The sequence below is a fragment of the Salvelinus sp. IW2-2015 genome, linkage group LG23, assembly GCF_002910315.2.
Source record: "Salvelinus sp. IW2-2015 linkage group LG23, ASM291031v2, whole genome shotgun sequence".
Taxonomy (NCBI): Eukaryota; Metazoa; Chordata; class Actinopteri; order Salmoniformes; family Salmonidae; genus Salvelinus; species Salvelinus sp. IW2-2015.
In genome coordinates this window covers 5,971,302-5,997,105 of record NC_036863.1, presented here as the reverse complement: position 1 = coordinate 5,997,105, position 25,804 = coordinate 5,971,302, and the positions used below count along the sequence as shown (strand labels likewise).

Genomic DNA, 25,804 nt, shown 5'->3' with positions numbered 1-25,804 from the left:
TAACCATTATGACACACCCCTCACTATTGTCATTGGTTACACTAATTGCCACTGTTTGTCTACATAACCTGGTTCAAGTATTCATGACATTACCCTGAGGAAGGCACAGTGATGCTGAAACGTTGGTAAATACCCATTAAATTGCTGGGAGATTACACCTGGAGTGTGGGACTTTCTTTATTTTGATAGTTTATAGTTTATTCGCCGTTASTCAGCACCTCCACACAAACTATTATTCTGGGTGTGTGCCAGCTCATGTTTTTTTGTTTTTTGATCAACATAAAGACAGCAAATATATATTTGTAATATATATATACAAGTACCAGTCAAAAGGTTGGACACACCTACTCATTCAAGGGTTTTTATTTATTTTCACTATTTTCTACATTGTAGAATAGTGAAAACATCAAAACTATGAAAGAACACACATGGAATCATGTAGTAACCAAAACAATAGTAAAAATAAAGAAAAACCCTTGAATGAGTAGGTTTGTCCAAACCTTTGACTGGTACTGTATATATTAGAGTTTGAACAGAGTTTTTGTTCTTACATTGAGAATTGGTATAAGTGTCTTAAAAAAAATTGTGGTATCCAATTGGTAGTTACAGTCTTGTCCCATCGCTGCAACTCCTGTACGTACTCGGGAGAGGCGAAGGTCGAGAGCCGTGCGTCCTCTGAAACACAACCCAGCCAAGCCGCACTGCTTCTTGATACAATGCCCGCTTAACCCGGAAGCCAGCCGCACCAATGTGTTGGAGGAAACACTGTACACCTGGCGACCGTGTCAGCGTGCATTGCGCCCGGCCCGCCACAGGAGTCGCTAGTGCGCGATGGGACAAGAACATCCCTGCCGGCCAAACCCTCATGAAGATGGGCCAATTATGCACCGCCCCATGGGTCTCCCAGTTGTGGCCAGCTGCGACAGAGCCTGGACTTAAACCAGTATCTCTAGTGGCACAGCTAGCACTGCGATGCAGTGTCTTAGACCACCACTCGGGAGGCCAGGAGTGTTTTCTTGGCTTCTTGATAACCAAATAACAAATTCAAAATTGCATTGGCAGGCTCTTGGTATCAAAGCCTCTCCTCGAAAGACGTCCTACATTTAATTTAAAATGACTCTTTTTCCTTCATCTAGGTTAAGCAAAGTGTCAACTTTTTCAATTAACACGCTATGAAGAAATTCATATGAAAGCCAACAATAAACACTTGTCTTATACAATCTATGGCATGATCAACGCAATACAAAATGTAAGAAAAATAATGTATATTTTCACTGGACAAAACACCAAATAAAATACACTGTATGGCCAAAAGTATGTGGACACCTGCTCATTGAACATCTCATTCCAAAATCATGGGCATTAATAGGGAGTTGGTCCCCCTTTGCAGGTATAACAGCCTCCACTCTTCTGKGRAGGCTTTCCACTAGATGTTGAAACATTGCTGCAGGGACTTGCTTCCATTCAGCCACAAGAGCATTAATGAGGTCGGGCACTGATGTTGGGCGATTAGGCCATGGTCGCAGTCGGCAGTCCAATTAATCTCAAAGGTGTTYGATGGGGTTGATGTCAGGGCTCTGTGCAGGCCAGTCAACACCGATCTCAACAAACCATTTCTGTATGGACCTTGCTTTGTGCACAGGGACATTGTCATGCTGAAACAGGAAAAGGCCTTCCCCAAACTGTTGACACAAAGTTGGAAGCACAGAATTGTCTAGAATGTCATTTTATGCTGTAGCGTTAAGATTTCCCTTCACTGGAACTAAGGGGCCTAGCCCAAACCATGAAAAACAGCCCCAGACCATTATTCCTCCTCCACCAAACTTTACAGTTGGCACTATGCATTGGGGTAGGTAGYGTTCTCCTGGCATCCGCCAAACCCAGATTCTTCTGTCGGACTGCCAGATGGTGAAGCGTGATTAATCACTCCAGAGAACGGGTTTACACTGCGCCAGTGTCCACTGGCGGCGAGCTTTACACCACTCCAGCCGACGTTTGGCATTAAACATGGTGATCTCAGGCTTGTGTAGAGCTGCTTGGCCATGGAAACCCATTTCATTAAGCTCCCGACGAACAGTTCTTGTGTGGCTTACCACTTCGCGGCTGAGCCGTTGTTGCTCCTAGACATTTCCACTTCACAATAACAGCACTTACAGTTGAACAGGGCAGCTCTAGCAGGGCAGAAATTTGACTAACTGACTTGTGGTATCCTGGGCGAAAGGTGGTACGTTGAAAGTAATTGAGCACTTCAGTAAGGGCCATTCTACTGCCAATGTAGGTTTATGGAGATTGCATGGATGTGTGCTCAGTTGTATACACGTGTCAGAAACCGGTGTGGCTGAAAAAGCCATATCCAGTCATTTGAAACGGTGTCCACATACTTTTAGTGTATTTTCAAAGCAGTTATAAAGTAATCACAATCTAGTGTCATTTGGCTTCATCATTGGGCTGTTCAGGTCTCATCCTCTTCAGAGATGGGCACTTTAGCCTGTAGGAAAGATTAACACACTATTAAAGGATTGTTTTCACTCATAATCAACATCAGCTGAGTCATTCAGTGTTTTTAATAACAACTGTTTCATAAATAACGTGTAATAATGCTGAAAGACCAATAAACTAAACTACAGTATGAGGTGATGCGTATTGCTCACCACTCTCGTTTGTGCATCTGCTTAATGGTCTCTGGTAGAGGATGGCCAAAGCTCTCTGGTAAAAGGGGAATGGCCATAGCTGACAGCACAAGAAGACTCCCCAGTACAATGTATGGCAAATACTTATAATAGGTACCTTCAGAGAGAGAGAAAGAGAACACAATTATTCATGTATTTCAAACATTGCAAGGGACTTGACATAATATATAGCCAGAAAAGCAGAATATGAATGTGGCTCTTTTAAGCACCACCGTGTGGTCAATTGTTGCATTTAAAATAAACACTCACTCAAGGTCATGATGTAGGGAGCGATGATACTGCCTACCCGAGAGATCATGGCACAGGAGCCTAACGCAGTGTTCCTGATCACTGTGGGATACAGCTCTCCAGTGTAGGCATACATCAGTGCAGTACCAATGGCCATGCCAAATTTACCCAACATCTCCAGGGCTATGGATAGGCTAGGTAGACCTGGGCCAGAGAGATACATATGGTATTGTTAATCAAAGCCTAAATCTTTTTTTGTGTGCCTTTTTGTTATTTGTGCACTATTGGTGATCTTTTTCAAGGTTATGATACTGTATTGTGGGACCAAGAACTGCGAGTCAGGCTAGTTTCTGGGTGCATCCCAAATGACACCCTATTCCCTTTATAGAGCACTCCTTTTGACCAGAGCCCTATGGGGAAATAGGGTGCCATTTGGTACACAGTCTTACTTGGCGGTACCAGCTGGATGAAGTAGAGCGCTCCCCCTCCTAGCAGCATGCTAGCAGAGGCAGATATCCTCCTGGGTAGGTAGCGCAAGAAGAGCCAGCTGATGGCGTAAGCAGGCACCTCGATGGCAGCAGAGATGAAACAGTTCACGTAGGGGTCTCCATGGAGACGGGATGTGTTCAGGGATATGGCGAAGTAGCCCATACTCAGGGTGAACCTGGATAGCACATTGAAAGTATGAAACATGAAAACAATGCAAATATCAGCCGTCTGAAGTGAGACTTTTCCCAATAGGTGAGGACAGCCAGGTAAAGCCACTGTAGGCCTACAGTACATAGTATTGTGGAGAGGCAGAGTGAAGTGGTATGGTCAAGGTTGCTTCGTTAACCAGGTTTTGCATAACGTTTTGGATAACATTCTTTTGTTTCTTAGTTGCCCCTTCAACCTGATCTTTCGAACTGTTGACACATTAACATTGTTACTATCTGTTAACCTCGTCAAACATTGACTTGTGTAGTTAAGTATCTCTCAACATATGCACTTCCACATGCAACCCCCCTGTTGTCAAACATCTGTCCTGGGATGAGCTGGTTGTGTAAAGTAAATACATAATGTTACAATCATGTTACTATCATGTATTATTGTAAGTTGGTGTACAATTCAGTCTATGACTGCGAGAAACCAAGAACAGCTTCTACTGTTACATCATGCTACCGTAACCATGGCTACTATGGCTGTGGTCAAAGATATTCACAGACTGAAGATCATGGCAATAGGCCAGTCAGTTAGAAGCGGATCCTAACTGTCGCTGCAGGTATAACTTCCCTGTAAATAATGCTTTACATATGTCTGAATGGCATGCCATGATCACAAGATAGGGTTCAAAAGAGTAGACTTCGGGAGTGTCCCCGTGTGATCGTGTGAACTTTCATGGATGCTCACCACACTAGAGCCAATATGAGGGTGATTTGACGAATGTTGCTAGTCTTCAGGAGGTCCAGAGGACTGTGATGTTCCTCAGGTTTAGGTTTCTCTTCACCCTGTAAATCATAGTGTTAGTAGCACACATTCATCTGCGTTGCCTTTCCAAATGTGAAGGATAAAATTAAATGCCACAAAATGAATCATTGATTCCATCTCATAGAGATTATGATGTCAGTCAGATGCACCTGCTTAGTACTTTAATAAGGGGGTACCTCTGACTCCTCAAAGATGACCTCTGGTGCTGTGACTCTGTTCCTCCTGGCAGCATCTCTCAGTATGGCCTCTGCCTCCTCCACTCTTCCCTGAGAGAGCAGCCACCTGGGGGACTCTGGGATGAACCTGTTGCACAATTACTTTTTGAAGTAAATGTTCAAAACAATACACTAGGTTTCATAAACATGATTAAAATAAGCCAAGAATGAGGAAGGATCTATAGCCTATTTCAGAACTATTTTCTCATGTACAGTTTATTTCTCATGTAAAAATGTCTATGCATTTTGTGACCGTTTATGAATGAAGACTGTTGCCTGTGACCTTTGGTTGATGTCTAAGGTGTGTTACCCATGACCTACCACCAGAGGGGGATGTATACCAGGCCAGGCACGGACATAACCAGAAGGAGCGACCTCCAGTCCCGGATGAAGAATGCCAGGAGAGGCAGCATCATGTAGCCGAAGGCAAAGAACAGACACACCCCCAGTGTAACGTATAGGACACGCACTTTGGCCGTCAAGATTTCTGTGCCTGAATAAAGCAATAAATAAACAAAGAAATCCAGACATGAGGCTTTATTACAGTTTTACTATATTTCACCCAAGATTGTAAGAATGGCATCACTTAAACCTGTGATTTGCATGACTCACCCAATACGAACGCTGCCACATAGTTGGATATTTGCCCCAGTCCCACAATGAAGAAGAGGACTGAGAACATTTCCCAGGACTGAGAAAAGACTTGAACAAAGGTAAAGAGTGTCTGGACTGCCATGGTCACAAAAAGGACAGGCTTTCGCCCAAACCTATTAAACACACAAGGGACTTAGAGATCAGAAGAGAGGGGACTTTCTTCAGTCAAACAGTTAGTATTCCAAAGATGTTATTGTGGATTTTATGAAGCTGCCAATAAGTCTAGTCAGTCCATCCATACAGATCAACAAAGATTAGGCTGCACCCCATCCCACTTTATTCCTTTATAGTGCACTATGAACTAGTGCACTATGAACTATAGTGCACTATAAAGGTAAAAGTGTTCCATTTGGGATGCGTCCTTACTGTTTAGTGATCATCATGAGGTGGAGTACCGGTCAGAGAGCTGTCCAGAGAAGAAGGAGCCACACAGCACCCCAAGGAAGTACACAGAGGAAGTGAATGGCTGCTTCCATTTGTCATTGCACACTAAGTCAAACTGAAACACAACAGCATTCAGGGAATAGTGAGAAAAAAAATATTGATTGTTATACATATTGGGTGAACAGTCAATGGTGCAAACTTCAGTGCATCAACATACAACAGAAAATTCCCATCAGACAAATCAAGTTCAGACATGCTGGTTCTATTAAAGGCTTCTATGGAGTGAGGGGGGGAGCATTCCATGTTGTCTGTCTAGGTGTTGTTACTCAGGCTTGCATTTCTCTTTGTCATGTGATGACCTAACTGACTTTGGTCTGTTGAGGAACCTCTTCACACCTCATGCTGATGTTATGGTCACATGGTTTTGAACATAGACAATCATTCTGTGAGTAGAATGAGATACTAGAGTAGTAAAGTCACTCATTTACCTGAGGTCATCCTGATCTTTTAAAGCATAATATATTGTATTTCCACATCCTCAAAGAATCGTAGGGGACAATTCCCACTTAGGAATTCACCCCTTTCGGTAACACTTCATTTTCATGGGTCCTTATTACAGTCAAAATCTCTACTCAATGTTGTTGCTAGCACTTGCCCCCAAAAAGTGAACTATCTGGTTTAACTTGGTTGAGTTTACAAAAACAGATCAGATATACAGTAGGTCAATCTCACTGACTGGGGTCTACCATACGGCTGTCATCCCAGATTATAATTTAAATAATAATTTATAATTAATGTGTACATTACCCATTATGACAACCTGAACCTCGTTACCATCCAAGTGAGAGGATAACCCCTCAAGTACAACACAGAGTACATGTAATATCTGCATAAGTACAATGTAATTACTATATGTTACACAGTATTTAGCTAGTTAAAATGAAGTGTATCTTGAGGGATACTTACTTGTAATTAATGTGTACTTACATAGTACATTACCCACCCTGATAACCTGGCCCTTATTTGAAGGATTCAGGAAGCACCATCCAAATGGGAGGAAAAACACACTAGTACACCACAGAGTACATGTAATACCTGCAAAATTACTAGGTGTTACACAGGATTTTTCTAGTTAAAATGAAGTGTATCTGGAAGTGTACTTACTTGTAATTATTGTGTACCAAAAAGTATGTTACCCATTCTGACAATCTAATCGTCAACTTCTGAAAGCACCATCCAAGTGAGAAAATAAACACACTAATACAGCACAGAGTACATATCTGTAATATCTGCATAAGTACAAGGTTGTCGCTAGTTGTTACAAAAAACCTATAGCAATTTCTATATATTTACTTATTACTCGTTATCAAGTGAAAATACCTGCAAACAAATTGATCAAATCAAACTTTATTTGTCACATGCGCCGAATACAACAAGAGTAGACCTTACCATGAAATTCTTACTTACAAACCCTTAACCAACAGTGCAGTTCAAGAAGAGTTAAGAAAATATTTACCAAATAAACTAAAGTGACTAAAGGGTGAAGTGACTATGCATAGATAATAAACAGCGAGTAGCAACAGTGTGCAAAACAAATGTATGGGTGGGGGGGTGGTCAATGTAATAGTCCGGTGGCCATTTGATAAATTGTTCAGCAGTCTTATGGCTTTGGGGTAGAATGGGAGCCTTTTGGTCCTAGATTTGGCGCTTTGATACCGCTTGCCGTGCAGTAGCAGAGAAAAAAGTCTATGACTTGGGTGACTGGAGTCTGACAATTTTATGGGCTTTCCTCTGACACCGCCTATTATATAGGTCCTGGATGTCAGGAAGCTTGGCCCCAGTGATGTACTGGGCAGTATGCACTACCCTCTGTAGCGTCTTGCGGTCAGATGCCGAGCAGTTGCCATACCAGGGGGTGATGCAACCGGTCAGGATGCTCTCGATGGTGCAGCTGTAGAACTTTTTGAGGATCTCGGGACCCATGCCAAATCTTTTCAGTCTCCTGAGGGGTAAAAGGTGTTGTCGTGCCCTCTTCATGACTGCCATGGTGTGTTTGGATCATGAAAGATCATTGGAGATGTGGACACCAAGGAACTTGAACTCTCAACCTGCTCCACTACAGCCCTGTTGATGTTAATGGGGCCTGTTTGGCCCGCTTTTTCCTGTAGTCCACGATCAGCTCCTTTGTCTTGCTCACATTGAGGGAGAGGTTGTTGTCCTGGCACCACACTGCCAGGTCTCTGACCTCCTCCCTATACGCTGTCTCATCGTTGCCGGTGATCAGGCCTACCACTGTTGTGTCGTCAGCAAACTTAATGATGGTGTTGGAGTCATGTTTGGCCAAGCAGTCGTGGGTGAACAGGGAGTACAGGAGTGGACTAAGTACACACCCCTGAGGATCCCCAGTGTTGAGGATCAGCGTGGCAGATGTGTTGTTGCCTACCCTTACCACCTGGGGGCGGCCCGTCAGGATGTCCAGGATCCAGTTGCAGAGGGAGGTGTTTAGTCCCAGGGTCCTTAGCCTAATGATGAGCTTTGTGGGCAATATGGTGTTGAATGCTGAGCTGTAGTCAATGAATAGCATTCTCACATAGGTGTTCCTTTTGTCCAGGTGGGAAAGGGCAGTGTGGAGTGCGATTGAGATTGCACAGGGACTATGGTGGTCTGCTTGAAACATGTAGGTATTACAGACTCAGTCAGGGAGAGGTTGAAAATGTCAGTGAAGACACTTGCCAGTTGGTCCGAGCATGCTTTGAGTACACGTCCTGGTAATCCATCTGGCCCCGCGACTTTGTGAATGTTGACCTGTTTAAAGGTCTTGCTCACATCGACTACCACACAGTCATCCAGAACAGCTGGTGCTCTCGTGCATGCTTCAGTTTTGCTTGCCTTGAAGCGAGCATTAAAGGTATTGAGCTCATCTGGTAAGCACTCGTCACTGGGCAGCTCGCGGGTTTCCCTTTGTAGTACGTAATCGTTTTCAAGCCGTGCCACATCCGAGTGTCAGAGCCGGAGCAGTAGGATTAAATCTTAATCCTGTATTGATGCTTTGCTTGTTTGATGGTTCGTCTGAGGGCATAGTGAGATTTCTTATAGGCGTCCGGATTAGTGTCCCTCTCCTTGAAAGCGGCAGCTCTAGCCTTTAGCTCGATGCGGATGTTGGCTTGTAAGCAGGAATCAGGAGGAAAGAATTATGGTCGGATTTGCCAAATGGAGGGCGGGGGAGAGCTTTGCATGCATCTCTGTGTGTGGAGTGAAGGTGGTCTAGAGTTTTTTTCCCTCCGGTTGCACATGTGACATGCTGGTAAAAATGTGGTAAAACTGATTTAAGTTTGCCTGCATTAACGTCCACGACCACTAGGAGCGCCGCTTCTGGATGAGCATTTTCTTGTTTGCTTATGTCCTTATAGAGTTGGTTGAGTGCGCTCTTAGTGCCAGCATCGGTCTGTGTTGGTAAATAGACGGCTATGAATATTATAGATGAGAACTCTCTTGGTAGACAGTGTGGTCTACAGTTTATCATAAGGTACTCTACCTCAGGCGAGCAATATCTCAAGACTTCTTTAATATTAGACATCGCGCACCAGCTGCTATTGACAAAAAGACACACACCCCCACCCCTCGTCTTACCAGACATAGCTTCTCTGTTCTGCAGGTGCATTGAAAATCCCTACAGCTCTATATTGTCCGTGTCGTCGTTCAGCCACGACTCGGTGAATCATAGGATATTACAGTTGTTAATGTCCCGTTGGTAGGATAATCGTAATCGAAGGTCATCCACTTTATTTTCCAATGATTGCATGTTAGCAAGTAGAATTCATGACAATGGGAGTTTACTCGCTCGCCTTACGGATTCTCAAAACGCAGCCTGATCTGTGTCCTCTTTTCCTCTGTCTTTTCTTCACACAAGTGACGGGGATCTGGGCCTGTTCCCGGGAGAGCAGTATATCTTTCTCGTTGGACTCGTTAAAGGAAAAGCTTCTTCCAGTTTGTGGTGAGTAATCGCTGTTCTGATGTCCAGAAGTTATTTTCAGTCATAAGAGACGGTAGCAGCAACAAAATAAGTGTACAAAATAAGTTGAAAAATAAGTTACAAACAACGCAAAAATACGAACAAAATAGCACAATTGATTACAGGCATGAAAACGTCAGCCATCCTCTTCGGCGCCATTTTCATTGAGCTTCTACTTTTGTCAACTTTATTGCAACATGTAAAAATACCTTACATTTCTTACAAAATAATAAGGATTTGTATTGTTAGATTAAACAAATCTTTCAGGCTACTCAAAAACATAAAAATAACTATTCTAAGGGATTACTCAAATCTGTAGCCTATAGTATGGTGAATAGCCTAGATTGCTAATTTAGAAAAATGGGATTGTCTTTATCGTCCATTTTTAACATTACAAGTAACAATGGAAATCGCCAACTTTCTTTGTCCGTTTCTTTCTTGTAAGCATTTTCCCATCCTGGAGTCTGAAACTTTGTGTGAATATGAGGTAGAGAAGAATAATAATATGACTCTTTAACATAAACACTCTACAAAGTTATCATCATCATCATGATTACTATAGTTCAGGCATATAGCTAGCTAGGCCTAGCTAGCTAACGTTACCTAGCTAGTTGTTGGGTTATCCAGATAGAAATAATATAGTTTGCTAACACTAATTAGTTAGCTACATTGAAAAAGACCTAACGTTACTCAAAGTGTGTTGACTGGCTAACGTTAACATGCTGGGTGTGTCTCAAGTAATGTTGACTCCATATTGACATTAAGGTTTTACGTTTTGGCTGACTTTTCTTAGTACCAAAACCTTTCTGCAGCATTGAAGGTCCCAAAGAACACAGTGGCCTCCATCATTCTTAAATCAAAGAAGTTTGGAACCACCAAAACTCTTCCATGAGCTAGCTGGCTGCCCAGCCAAATTGAGCACATTACAAAGGGCTCTATGTAAGGCCAGTAAAGTACTTCCACACTGATCCTCGACACCCTTTCTGTATGGACCTCGCTTTGTGCAAGGGGCCATTGTCATGCTGAAACAGGAAAGGGCCTTCCCCAAACTGTTGTCACACAGTTTGTCTAGAATGTCATTGTATGTTGTGGCGGTAAGATTTCCCTTCACTGGAACTAAGGGGCCTATCCCAATCCATGAAAAACAGCCCCAGTCTATCTTGAATCATTTTGTGTTATTTGTTTCCCAGATAAGTTGTCCTGATACAACCCATACCAGCTCACTGTCTGTCAACTGATTTAACTTGTAATATATGCTGGCTCCTGTCCTGTTTCAAATTTGTTATGGGGAACGTATATATTTCCCAAATTTACCTTCTCCTGTAACATACAGTATATATATGTAACACATGTAAGCCCTCGCACTTTTCATTGGGGCAGGTAGCGTTCTTCTGGCATCCGCCAAACCCAGATGCGTCCATTCGCCTGATGGTGAAGCGTGATTCATCACTTCGGTGATGAACTTTACACCACTCCGGCGACGCTTGGCATTGTGCATGGTGATCTGCGGCTATTCGGCTACGAAAACCAATTTCATGAAGTTCCCGACGAACCGTTCTTGTGCTGACTTTGCTTCCAGAGGCAGTTTGGAACTTGGTAGTGAGGACAGACGATTTTTACGTATTACGCGCTTCAGCACTCGGCGGTCCCGTTCTTTGAGCTTGTGTGGCCTACCACTTTGCGGATGAGCCGTTGTTGTTCCTAGCTGTTTCCACTTCACAATAACAGCACTTACAGTTGACCGGGGCAGCTGTAACAGGGCAGAAATTTGATGAACTGAGTTGTTGGAAAGGTGGCATCCTATGACGGTACCACGTTGAAAGTCACTGAGCTCTTCAGTAAGGCCATTCTMCTGCCAATGTTTGTCTATGGAGATTGCATGGCTGTGTGCTCGATTTTCTACACTTGTCAGCAACGGGTGTGGCTGAAATATCCGAATCCACTAATTTGAAGTGGTGTCCACATACTTTTGTATATATAATGTAGCAAATATGGGATAGGTCTACATTTTGTTATTTTGTTTCTGTAAGCCATTTAACAAACTATAATGGACTAACGTTGGAACTGTACTTGATTCCAATGCAATACATAAGACTGTAAATACACAACCTGAAGCAACTACATATTTCTCCATAGAGCACGTTCTGATTGGCCAAGTGAGGGGCCAAGCCTCGACACACCCACAAGTTGTTTATTCATCAAATCTCATCCATTTTGCACGAATGCCAGCAAGTGTGCCGATAATTGTGATAATGAAAATAGCAAAAATATTCCTGACCCACTCCTGAACCTATAGCGCTACCGCCTGCGCTTAGACTTACCATTGTGTTAGGTTTGTTAAAATATAACCTTTTTTTAAGCAAGAGTAGTGGCAACCAGGGACAGGGTTGCGAGAAAAAACTGTGGTTTCTGTGGGAAGTACAGGTAGGGGGCTTGTTACTTCCTTCAAACTGCACACAGAGACATAAAAATGGAATCCACAAGTTAATCTGACTCTGAGAAAGTAGATAAAGGGCTTGATTGCCAAAATCCCAAAGTATCCCTTTATGTTCATGGTCAGAATAGCATGGAGAGAAAAGTGCATAAAATGGGAATTACCTTCCATCTAAGCACTCTTCACTCGGGTCAGAATCAGCCACCAACTGCCCTGGGCATTTTCAGGAGCAGCTTATAGAGAGATAATGTGTGTATACTCACCTCAGTGACTATGGTGGACTGGTATATATCTTTGCTGTAGCTCCATCCATCCACACAGCCCTCCTGCTCCACCCCAGTGAGGTTGACGTCCAGGCCAGGGATGTAGCCCAGAGCAGACAGGTTTCTGACCACATCCAGCCTGTATCTGCTGCACTTKCTCTCCTCCTCCTGTCCGTTCACCACCTCTATGGGAATGATGGCCTTCCTCCATGCCTCGCTCAGGTTGCCCGAGTCTGGGACAAAACAGTGGTGCGGGGGGCTGTCCCCTAGAAAGATGACGGAGAAGGCACTGAATCCGTTGGGAATGGTGCTGGCACAGAGCAGAAAGAAGACAGTCTGTTGAAAGGGTCCCCACTCCCCCAGGAAGGCTGTGTTATCCTCATAGCCTCTCATGCTGAGCCACGGCCTCCTCTCATGGCTGGGTGTTGTAGCGTAGTAAAGCTGCAGCTGTAACCTGTAAACTTTAACCGCTGCCTGGCTTCCTCCCCTCAACACTGTTGATCTCTAGGATAATAATGAGTCAATGGCAGCCAGGAATCTAAGTCAGCTAGGGAACACTCTTTTCATTCTCTGCTCTGACCTTTGTCTACATAACCCCATCACACTAATGATTTACAGCCTCTAGCATCGACTTACTGTCCACATCTGTGTGACTGACTGGCACTCCCTCAGACACTATCAGACTGGGACCAAAACAGCCAACCTTAAACCAACCTGGCCTGTATCTAAAAACTTCCTCAACTAGAATGACCCATTTTTAGAAGTGTAAGCTGCGCCCAGATGTAAGATAGGTTGTTTAATATAGCCGAATCAGAGTCTTATTACTGTACCTAGCTGGCCTAGACCTTCCCACAGTGAGACTACAGTCAAGTGAGCCGACACTGTTCTTCAGTTTGCAGTGAATGTTTGTGCGTGAATACACAACACTTTACGGTACAGAGTGTTTTCTGTTTTGGAAACTGAGTCAGATGCACTCTCATGCACGATGGCTGTTAATCATTCCAAGCAAACAGTTTGAAGCACACTTATTCAATGTTCCTTAATCAAAATTATACCAAATACATTTTCACGCTTAATTAAAAATTCCTGTGATATCACGGGTAGAGTGAGGCAGTAGCCTAACGGGGTAATATTTTGCAAACACACACGCTCACAACACAGCAAGATCTAAGAGAGCTTGATATGATACTTTTTTTGGGGGGGGGGTATTTCATTAAAGAGAGATTACACATTTTAAAAAGTGTTAAATAACTATATTTTCTTGGTCCATCCCAATATTCGTTATTTTAAGTATTTATATTAGTGAACTTTGATGACCCCTGTGTGAGAAAATATCACTGTAAAAATGACTGGTATAGTTATTTTTATATGTGTGCCATTAGCAGATCAATAATCCATTGTCATTAACATTGAAAAACATAACATTTCCGTATTATGCCAGCTCCAACGTTGGAAAATAAATGTGTACTGTATATTAAAATGAAATGTTAGGAAACCTTATTCAATTTTAACACAGTAAAAATGTATGGTAAACATTGTCATGTTTGCTACTGGTGGATCACTAATCCATTTCATTAACATTGCAAAGCACAATATTGGAACAACTCTAGTTTATTGTATATTACACAGAAATGTTAGGGAACCTAATTCAATTTTAACACAGTAAAAATGAATGGTAAACATTTTGTCACTTGTGACACTAGTAGATCAATAATACAGTGTAATTAACATGGTACACAATTGCTTCCTTGTGAACGTGGGGGAGAAGTTGAAAAAGAGGAAAGGAGAGGGGGATGTACACCACTGAAGCCAACGAATAGAAAAGAAGAGACTCCAACCAGACTGCTGGAAGAGAAAACCAACTCGTGGGGACAGGACACACACACATTCTTTGTAGCCTCTTGCATGGTGTTCATTTCAATAATTGCCCCTTAGAATTGTCCCTAAGATTTTAACCTCTCATGTCTCTCTATTTCCCTCTCTCTTAAAAGTTTTCAAGCAGATGACAGGAGAAAAGAGAGGGAGGGGATAGAGGGGAGGACAAACAGAGATAAGGTGTTTCCCATATCCTTCTATCCTTCTGATTCCTGCTTACAAGCAAAAACTAAAGCAGGTAGTACCAGTGACCCGCTCAATACGGAAGTGGTCAGATGATGCGGATGCTACGCTACAGGACTGTTTTGCTAGCACAGACTGGAATATGTTCCGGGATTCATCCAATGGCATTGAGGAGAATACCACCTCAGTCACCGGTTTCATCAATAAGTGGACCGACGACGTTGTCCCCACAGTGACCGTACTTACATATTCCAACCAGAAGCCATGGATTACAGGCAACATCCGCAACGAGCTAAATGTTGGAACTGCTGCTTTCAAGGAGCGGGACTCTAAACCGGACGCTTAAAAGAAATCCCGCTATGCCCTCAGACGAACCATCAAACAGGCAAAGCGTCAATACAGGACTAAGATTGAATCCTACTACACCGGCTCTGATGCTCTTTGGATGTGACAGGGCTTGCAAACTATTACGGACTACAAAGGGAGACCCAGCCGCGAGCTGCCCAGTGACGCGAGCCTACCAGACGAGCTAAATGCATTTTATGCTCGCTTTGAGTCAAGTAACACTGAAACATGCTTGAGAGCCCAAGCTGTTCCGGATGACTGTGTGATCACGCTCTCCGTAGAAGATGTGAGCAAGACCATTAAACACGTCAACATTCACACCTGGATAGTAGAACAGAACTCTGCAGGCTATCTCTGCAGTAAATTGCAACACCGTTTTTTTGGTGGTCTTCCTAAGCCAGGATTCAGACACGGCTAGGACATCCGGGTTGGCAGAGTGTGCTAAAGCAGTGAATAAAACAAACTTAGGGATTTGGCTTCTAATGTTAACATACATGAAACCAAGACTTTTACGGTTACAGAAGTCAACAATTGAGAGCACCTGGGGAGTAGGAGTGGAGCTAGGCACTGCAGGGCCTGGATTAACCTCTACATCACCAGAGGAACAGAGGAGGAGTAGGATAAGGGTACGGCTAAAGGCTATCAGAGCTGGTCGTCAAGTACGTTCGGAACAGAGAGTAAAAGGAGCAGGTTTCTGGCCGCGGTAGAATAGATTCAAGGCATAATGTACAGACAAAGATATGGTAGGATGTGAGTACATTGGAGGTAAACCTAGGCATTGAGTAATGATGAGAGAAATATTGTCTCTAGAGACGTTTAAACCAGGTGATGTCACCACATATGTGGGAGGTGGAACTAAATGGTTGGTTAAGGCATATTGAGCARGGCTAGAGGCTCTACAGTGAAATAAGACAATAATCACTAACCAGGACAGTAATGGACGAGGCATATTGATATTAGRGAGAGGCATGCGTAGCCAAGTGAACATATGGGTCCAGTGAGTGGTTGGGCTGACTGGRGACACRGCGATTCAGACAGCTAGCAGGCCGGAGCTAGCAAGCTGGCAGAAGGGCCTTAAAAGGACGTCGCAATGGAGGAAAGTCTGTTTTAGCTTCCGCGTGCGGTGACGTCGATAGACCAGTCGTGATGGATTAGTAGGGTTCCGAGTAGCAGAGGGGTCCAAGTTCAATTGGCAAAATAGGTATAGTGGCCCAAGAAATGTGCATATGGATCTATTCAGCTAACAGTCCAATATGCTCTAGACAGCTAGCGGGCCGYAGCTAGCAGCTAGCTGGCCACGGCTAGCAGCTAGCTGGCCACGGCTAGCAGGCTAGCAGATGGACATTCAGGGGACGTCACGACATAGGGGCCAGTTGAGTACCCCCTCGAGCAGGTTACTTCGGTAGTCCAGTCGTGAAGGATCGGCGGGGTTCCGTGCCCCGTACCGGCAGTAGAAGGGGTCCGGGTATTGTAGCCCAGGAGTGGCTGATGGGCTTCTTCAGCTAGCCGGGAGAATGGGCCTAGCATGGGATAGCTCCAGGCTAATTGGTGCTTGCTTCGGGACAGATGTTAGCCAGGAGTAGTCACTCGGATTGCAGCTAGCTAGCTGCGATGATCCAGGTGAAAAGGTTCAGAGCTTGCGATAGTAATCCGGGGATATGGAGAGAAAATAGTTCCGGTGTGCTCTGGTTTGAGTCGCGTTGTACAAACTGGCGAGAGCTTTCTGAGCTAAAGGTTCACTGATGACCGCTAGCAGTGGTTAGCTGACTACTAGCTAGTAGCTAGTGAGCTGGCTAGCTTTTGTTGGGGGATTCCGGTTCCGAGGTAAATAAAAACACTTTAGAAAAAACAGATCCACACCACATTGGGTGAGGCGGTTTGTAGGAGAGTATTTTGAAGTTGAGGTTTAGAAAAATATAAAAAAGATATGCGAAGAAAAATATATAAAAAGATTTATACATGACAAGACGAAGGACAAAGACGTCTGACTGCTACGCCATCTTGGATGATGTATGCCATGTTGCTTCAATATATCCACATAATTTTCCTCTCTCATGGTGCCATCTATTTTGTGATGTGCACCAGTCCCTCCTGCAGCAAAGTACCCCCACAACATGATGCTGCCACCCCCGTGCTTCACGATTGGGATGGTGTTCTTTGGCTTGCAAGCAWCCCCCTTTTTCCTCCAAACATAATGATGGTCATTATGGCCAAACAGTTCTATAGTTCAAACAGTTCTTTGTCCCCATGTGCAGTTGCAAACCGTAGTCTGGCTTTTTTTATGGGGKTTTTGGAGCAATGACTTCTTCCTTGCTGCGCGGCCTTTCAGGTTATGTTGATATAGGACTCGTTTTACTGTGGATATAGATACGTTTGTACCTTTTTCCTCCAGCATTTTCACAAGGTCCTTTGCTGTTCTGGGATTGATTAGCACTTTTTGCACCAAAGTACRTTCAYCTCTAGGAGACAGAACGCATCTCCTTCCTGAGCGGTATGACGGCTGCGTGGTTCCATGGTGTTTATACTTACTATTATACTTACTATTGTTTGTACAGATGAACGTGGTACCTTCAGGCGTTTGGAAATTGCTCCCAAGGATGAACCAGACTTGTGGAGGTCTACAATTTTTTTCTGAGGTCTTGGCTGATTTATTTTGATTTTCCCACGATGTCAAGCAAAGAGGCACTGAGGTTGAAGGTAGGCCTTGAAATACATCCACAGGTACACCGCCAATTGAGTCAAATGATGTCAATTAGCCTATCAGAAGCTTCTAAAGCCATGACATTTTCTGGAATTTTCTGACCCACTGGAATTGTGATACAGTGAATTACAAGTGAAATAATCTGTCTGTAAACAATTGTTGGAATAATGACTTGTGTCATGCTCAAAGTAGATGTCCTAACCGACTTGCCAAAACCATAGTTTGTTAACAAGAAATTTGCGGAGTGGTTGAAAATAGAGTTTTAATGACTCCAACTTAAGTGTATGTAAACTTCCGACTTCAACTGTACGTACACATCCCAAAGGTATGTTAACATCACTATAATATAAAACATCATTATTATATGGCCTATTACATAGTCACAAACCCAGTGCACTTGACTTGGGTAATAAAAGATATGCCCAGTTCCAAACCAAACCTTAGTGTACTGTAGATWCTGTCACCTGAGAAATTATTGGCACCCTTGATAAAGAAGAGACTATTAAATAAATCATAAAAATACTGAGCTATGTTGTATTATATTATTTTATACTAATACATGTATTATTATTTTATCTATAAAAAGATATGGAGCAAAAGTATTGCCACCTGTTTTCAATACTCCGGCACCCTCCACTTGCAAGGATAACAGCACAGCTTTTTATAAAACGCTTTATCAGGTTGGAGAACATATTGGAAAGGATCTTAGACTATTTCCTCATACCGGATCTTTCCAGATCCTTAACATCCGTCATCCATTTGGAAAGGAGCAAGAATCATGGTTATAAGCACATATCCCACCCCTCCCTGCCCTTATCCAAGTACAAAGTWAAAATATATTTTTCAATGCAATATACTTACTTATACAAATATAGGCATAAAAACCTCAAGTCTTTTGAAATCACCTATACTCATTTCTGGTGGGAAAAACAGACATTTAGTTTTCACCTCCAATATTCCTACTGAACAGGGCTCCATTTTTTTCTAGCTATAACAAATGTATTACAATTCTTTAAAAAGACTGAAATTAAGTCAGTCAAAAAACACATCATATGATATAATATTCACACACTGTCACGATCGTCTTGATAAGAGAGAGAGGACCAAGGCGCAGCGCGTGAAAAATACATCTTCTTTTAATGAAGGAAAAAAACAAATACTTACAAAATGAACAAAACAACCGACAGACRAAYGTGAAGCTATAAGGACTAAGTGCACACATGCAACATAGAACATAGACAATTACCCACAAACRCATGATGCCTATGGCTGCCTTAAATATGGCTCCCAATCAGAGACAAATGAAAGACATCTGTCTCTGATTGAGAACCACTCAGGCAACCATAGACATACCTAGAAACATTCACTCAACACAAACCCATACACTAAACCCAACACCCCCTTTACCATATAACCACCCAAAACGAGACAAAACACAAACATTCCCCATGTCACACCCTGACCTAACTAAAATAATAAAGAAAACAAAGAATACTAAGGCCAGCGCGTGACACACACAGCAAACATGTATATCTTCTTTCTTACATGATTATGTATTTGGATAGAAAGCAAGCCTCTAATGTCACAGGAAGGGTATAGCTGGCTCTAGCATGTGTCCTCAGATCAGGAGTGCAGCTGGTTCCGGCGTGTGTCTTCAGCCCCTGGGCAACACTTCTTCTGTTTGTCCTCTCCCTCTATTTTCTCCTGYCATGTGCCTGATGCCTCACTCTTCTGTCTGTACCTCATAGTTCCCCAAGGAGACCTGTAAAAGGGAGATGGAAATAGAGAGACAGGAAAGGTTATAATCTTATGGACAATTCCAAAGGGGCAAGTAATTGAAACGAACACCATGCAAGAGGCTACAGTTTCCTCACCGAGTTGGTTCTCTCTTCCAGTAGTCAGGTTGGAGTCTCTTCTCCTCTTCTGTCTGTTGGCTTCAATGGTGTATATTCTCCACTCCTCTCATCTTCAACTTCTCCCCCGAGATCACAAAGGAGGAGTGTATTATTGATCTACTAGTGTCACACATGACAAAATGTTTACCATCCATTTTTACTGTGTTAAAATTGAATTATGTTACCTTAAAGTTCACAGTGATATACAGTAAACAAGTGTTTTTTTATTGTTGAAGCTCACATTATATGAGCATGTTATGCTTTGCAATGTTAATGAAATGGATAAGTGATCTACTAGTGGCACATGTGACAAAATGTTTACCATCCATTTTTACTGTGTTCAAACCTCTTAAAATTGAATTAGGTTCCCTAACATTTCTCTGTAATATACAGTAAACTAGTGTTTTTCCAATGTTGGAGCTGGCATAATACGGGAATGTTGTGTTTTGCAATGTTAATGACAATGGATTATTGATCTGCTAGTGGCACACATTAAAAAAAGTATACCAGCCATTTTAACAGTGATTATATACAGTCGTGGCCAAAAGTTTTGAGAATGACACAAATATACATTTTCACAAATTCTGCTGCCTTAGTTTGTATGATAGCAATTTGCATATACTCCAGAATGTTATGAAGAGTGATCAGATGAATTGCAATTAATTGCAAAGTCCCTCTTTGCCATGCAAATGAACTGAATCCCCAAAAAACATTTACACTGCATTTAAGCCCTGCCACAAAAGGACCAGCTGACATGTCAGTGATTCTCTCGTTAACACAGGTGTGAGTGTTGACGAGGACAAGGCTGGAGATCACTCTGTCATGCTGATTGAGTTCGAATAACAGACTGGAAGCTTCAAAAGGAGGCTGGTGCTTGGAATCATTGTTCTTCCTCTGTCAACCATGGTTACCTGCATTGCTTTGCACTAAAAGGGCTTCACAGGCAAGGATATTGCTGCCAGTAAGATTGCACCTAAATCAACCATTTATCGGATCATCAAGAACTTCAAGGAGAGCGGTTMAATTGTTGTGAAGAAGGCGCCCAAGAAAGTCCAGCAAGATCCAGGACCGTCTCCTAAAGTTGATTCAGCTGYGGGATCGGGGAACCACCAATACAGAGCTTGCTCAGGAATGGCAGCAAGCAGGTGTGAGTGCATCTGCACGCACAGTGAGGCAAAGACTTTTGAAGACTTTTGGCCTGGTGTCAAGAAGGGCAGCAAAGAAGCCACTTCTCTCCAGGAAAAACATCAGGGACAGACTGATATTCTGAAAAGGTACAGGGATTGGACTGCTGAGGACTGGGGTAAAGTCATTTTCTCTGATGAATCCCCTTTCTGATTGTTTGGGGCATCTGGAAAAAAGCTTGTCCGGAGAAGACAAGGTGAGTGCTACCATCAGTCCTGTGTCATGCCAACAGTAAAGCATCCTGAGACCATTCATGTGTGGGGTTGCTTCTCAGCCAAGGGAGTGGGCTCACTCACAATTTTTCCTAAGAACACAGCCATGAATAAAGAATGGTACCAACCCATCCTCCGAGAGCAATTTCTCCCAACCATCCAGGAACAGTTTGGTGACGAACAATGCCTTTTCCAGCATGATGGAGCAAAAGTGATAACTAAGTGGCTCGGGGAACAAAACATTGATATTTTGGGTCCATGGCCAGGAAACTCCCCAGACCTTAATCCCATTGAGAACTTGTGGTCAATCCTCAAGAGGCGGGTGGACAAACAAAAACCCACAAATTCTGACAAACTCCAAGCATTGATTATGCTAGAATGGGCTGCCATCAGTCAGGATGTGGCCCAGAAGTTAATTGACAGCATGCCAGGGCGGATTGCAGHGGTCTTGAAAAAGAAGGGTCAACACTGCAAATATTGACTCTTTGCATCAACTTCATGTAATTGTCAATAAAAGCCTTTGACACKTATGAAATGCTTGTAATTATACTTTAGTATTCCATAGTAACATCTGACAAAAATATCTAAAGACACTGAGGCAGCAGACTTTGTGGAAATTAATATGTGTGTCATTCTCAAAACTTTTGGCCACGACTGTATATATATTTGTTTTAACATAGGGGTCTGTAATATAACTACTTAAAAAATATATAAAGAATGTTGAGATAGACCAAGAGTATTTATTTAACACGTTTTAACATTTTAAATCTGTCTTTAATGAAATACAAACAAAAAAACACTTAGATGTTGTTGTGTGTGTTTGTGTACTGTTTGTATGTCATGACTGTACACACATCTTGATTTAATAATTTAACATTTGCTAAACAGCACCCCGGTTAGGCTACTGCAGCCTATGCAGCCTCACCCTAACCGTGATATCAAAGTATTTTTTTGATAAGGCGCGAAAATGAAATAAACGATTTGGTATAATTTGGTTATGAAAGATGAAATAAGTGTGCTTCAAACTGTTTGCTTGCAATGATTTGTAGCTATCGTTCGTCTATCTGTGCATGACAGTACATCCGACTGTTTCACAAACATAAAACACGCGATACCGTAAAGTGTTGAGCATTCACGCACACGAATTCAGGAGGAAATTGAAGAGTGTATGGCTTAACCGCGTTTTGGGTGTCGGCATAGGAGAGGGAACCAATTCTGCTGAAAATCTGTATCCCCCAGCAAGTGGTGTTTTTTTTCGTTGTTTCGCCCACCAAGCAATTCGTTTTTGTATGGAGGTCAATGAAAGAGTGTAGGGTTTGGTCAACAACAACAAAAAATGAATGGCTTAGTTGTTACGTGAGGTTTATTTGATCAAATAGAAGTTTCGTAACGCGTAAATTGTTACGAGTGTACTGATATAAGTAGAACWSGTGACATCCCGACAACTTTGAGAAAAAACAATATCACGTTGTTGTCTCGAGTGCCTATGCATATTCATGGYATGCGGCCAGTGAACGTAGCRTTTCTCTCCATTGAATACACGAGGTTGACGTCATCAAACCTCACAGAATATTTTAAAAAGATTACAATAATGAGAKGTATCCACCAACCCAAATGGTACACGGGAGCTAGACAGCCCTCCGTGCCGATTTGTGGACGACTGTTAGGGCGGAGAGACATGGATCCTGTCAGTATATCCATAATATTTGGTGTTGGCTCACTTGACTCTCCAAAAGCAGTTTTTGTTTTGTAAGAAAATAGGTAAAGTGAAGGTGATCGAACTACGTCGAGGGAGGAGCAGATTTTTTTTGTATATGACAATGAAATATTCTTATGATCAATGTAAATGTTTTTTACAGCTTCAATTATTACATATTCTCTCTGAAAAAGTACATTTTCAAAACTGTCTGCTCAGGCAAACTTGCGAACTGCTAAACTTGTAACCAATCGGAAATCTCGTACGTGTTCTGATTGGTTCCAGGTATATACCATGGCTGCTTCTATCTACCATGTAAACACAGCCTCTGATCTCCTGGCAGTGTGTTAATAGGAACTAACGTTAGCTCCCAACGACAGAAATAAGATATATATATATTTTTTTTAATTCAGTGTACTTGAAATATGCAGGATGCAATAGGAATGGTCTTGATCACGTAGCCTACTTGGTTAAATAAAGGTGGGGGGAAAAAACACGAAGAGGTAACTCCGTTGACCATTTAGCCAATTTATTGAAAGCTAGCCAAAGTTACAGTTGACAAGCTTAACGAGCTAGTTAATACTGTAAGTTAAACGTAATGTGCCTGCTCAGGAAACTAGTGTTTCATTAGTTATCTCTGTCAGTGAATTCAATGTTGAATCATGTTTTGGCATGATCGTCGTATTTCAAGTAACTAGCTGCAGGCTTAAAGTAACATTCAATCATATAATTTGCATAAAAACCCGAATAAAAGCATGTAGATGTAAAGGTGTGTGTGTCGTATGCTAGAATGGAGCTGCATATGCATATTAGCCAATATATATTGAATATCTTGCAATACGATCTTCTCTAAAAAATAATATGCTCTGCAATGAGAACCAGATGAGTTCTCAGAAAGCAGCTGCCCAATACCATGGTGGGCACGCATAATGTTGGAGTCATTGGAATATAAGGTATGGATAATGATAAAGAGCCTGTGGCATTATAGAAATAGCAGTTGGGAAATTATTGTTTGATTTTCAAATACTAAATGTTCAGTGAATGAGTATATTTAGGTGGTTTAAATGATTAACTTTCCTACTAACCTAAAAGTGGACGGTGCCAAAATCTTGCCAATTTATTTTGCTCTTATCCAGAGCAACTTACAGTAGCGAGTGCATACATTACATTATTTTTTAAATCTGAACTGGCCCCCCATGGGAATTGAACCCACAACCCTGGCGTTGCAAGCTCTATGCTCTACCAACTGAGCGACACATAACCTACTAACTACGGGATTTCTACTAAGTATGACTGAGTGTGAGACATGTTTTCCATAATGTACAGTCCATGCACATACATTCAAAAAAAGAACACCATCACAAATAGTGTTTCACCATTTGAGTACAGAGACAAATAGCAAAGGTGTCTCTCAGGCAGTATTTTTAGTATCTAAATATAGTTTAACCTAACAATCAATGTATATCAAGTGCAGTGGAGGGCACAATCTTACAATGCTGCAGTCCAGAAATGAGAGCTTTACCATCTATGTCAAAAGCCTGGGCCTCTGATGGAGACTGTAAAACTGTCAACACATGCTTCAGTATTCCTCCTCTTCTAGGAGTGTGTGTACCCTGGCCCCATAGTCGTACTGAAAGGATCCCACCCTGGTCACCAATGTAGCTGACCAATGTTGTGAGAGACAAGTGCCTTAGCAGAATGCTTGTGTGGTCCAGAGACAATAACTCTACCATCTATGGGAAAAGCCTGTGCTCCTGATGGGGACAATGTGTTTGTTTGTAGGTTTGTTACCTATTAAACTGATTCTACATTGAATAGTCTTTGAGATGCTCAAACAAGGATGTGTATCTGTAGTTGGTGTTCTTCAACTCTAAAATCCACTAGACTAAGACAATCCACACAAAAAAAGACAACAGGAAAATGCATATGTGGTCTCAATGTCTAAATAGGGACAGCAGGTCTAGTTCAACCTGCTGTAGGATGGTTCTCCTCACAGGTGAATGAATCAGCTCATGCTTGGTGGGGAGCTGGACACAGGAGAGCTGAAAAGAAAATGCAAGACAAAAGTGAGAGACAATKAATCAAATAAATCACAGCAAAACATGTAACTTAGTTTGAGCTAGAAAATGAACATCCTGACAGTCTGAGGCAGGGTGCTCTGCAATCATCCTACCCCAACTATTGACAGGAAATATGTAATTTCTTATTTGTTAGTATGAAGGAAATTACTGGTTCCTGCCTTGATGACTGTATTAGCTTTACACTACTTGTCCTATATATTTTTGTAGTCTTAAATTATTACTTGGAATAAACTGATAGCTAAAACGCTCCTTGTCCCGGGAATGACGACTTGTTTGCTAGTGATTAAATCCAGAGAGGAAGAGAGGCTCAACTCGGCGGGAAATCAGTCTCCCTCCAGCAGGTGCCATTGTTTTGGTTGTTTCGCCCAATGAGCAAGGAGTTTTGTACAGAGGTCAATAAAAACGATTGGCTTACTTTCTACTTGAGGTTCGGATATATGTTTTGTCGTGCTTAATTCGTTACATGTGTAATTATATAAGTAGAACACGTGACATCCCGGCAACTTTGAGAAAAAAACACTTTATATCGGAGATGGCTATGTGTATTCATGGTATGAGGCTAGTAGATGGGTTGGCTGACAACGTCACGAAAACGATGTATGTACTTCCATGGGAAAGCCTGTTGTGATTCTGGATGGTCCGATTTCTGGCAAGAAGGACAAGAAACTACAATGTGGCTCGTTTCATCTTGTTATTGATACCATGTCTTGTTTTGACCAATTTCATGTCAATGCTAATTGTAACTAACTACTCCTCGCTAGCTACATTACTATTGGTATTTTAATACTAAGGTTGCTGCGTTGGGATTCATGTTACAGCTTGCATTGATGGTATCACGTTTCTATAACTAAATAGTTAGATTACAAGTACAATAAATACTTTACCTGATAACGTTTGTCGGATGGAGAACCCTCTCCAGCTTTCAAAAACGGTGTGTGTTTAATACCTTGGATAAGGAGAACGTGAAAATGGCAGACTTGATCAGCAGAGATGGGTCGTCACCACAGCCACAAAGTCAAAGACAGGCTAAAAGCTTCCAATAGAAATCCCCAATCACGCTTGTAGGCGATGTCATGGCGACCTTGGCTATCTAAGCGCATACGTGGCAATACTGCCTCCCGCTGGATGCAATAATACATTCATAAGATAATTTATGAATAAGATAACCAACAACAAGATCTCTCTAGAGGGAAATTCTTCTGGAATGCATATATTATGAGGGGAAAAAACGACATTCTTACAACTCTATCATAGGTTTGTACAACTGTCACCTCTGGCCTATAT

The 25,804-nt window shown here is 42.3% G+C and overlaps 1 protein-coding gene and 1 long non-coding RNA gene across 3 annotated transcripts; both read right to left on the bottom strand.

Moving 5' to 3' along the window:
* Positions 1-1,966: 1,966 nt before the first annotated feature.
* Positions 1,967-12,847, bottom strand: LOC111950339 (organic cation/carnitine transporter 2). Its single transcript, XM_023967839.2, has 10 exons — positions 12,348-12,847; positions 5,650-5,753; positions 5,213-5,367; positions 4,922-5,093; positions 4,562-4,688; positions 4,308-4,405; positions 3,368-3,582; positions 2,940-3,122; positions 2,652-2,787; positions 1,967-2,488 (listed from the first exon to the last, which is right to left on the bottom strand). The coding sequence occupies exons 1-10, from the start codon at positions 12,738-12,740 to the stop codon at positions 2,428-2,430; spliced, it is 1,644 nt and encodes a 547-aa protein (XP_023823607.1). The 5' UTR covers positions 12,741-12,847; the 3' UTR covers positions 1,967-2,427.
* A 5,722-nt stretch (positions 12,848-18,569) lies between these two features.
* On the bottom strand, positions 18,570-25,480 carry LOC111950190 (uncharacterized). Of its 2 annotated transcripts, none has more exons than XR_011473939.1 (4): positions 25,405-25,480; positions 24,410-24,481; positions 19,326-19,423; positions 18,570-19,213 (listed from the first exon to the last, which is right to left on the bottom strand). It is a non-coding gene; the product is annotated as an uncharacterized lncRNA (long non-coding RNA). The 2 variants fall into 2 exon arrangements; XR_002875467.3 differs by having other exon boundaries at positions 24,410-24,466.
* Between the last annotated feature and the right edge of the window lie 324 nt (positions 25,481-25,804).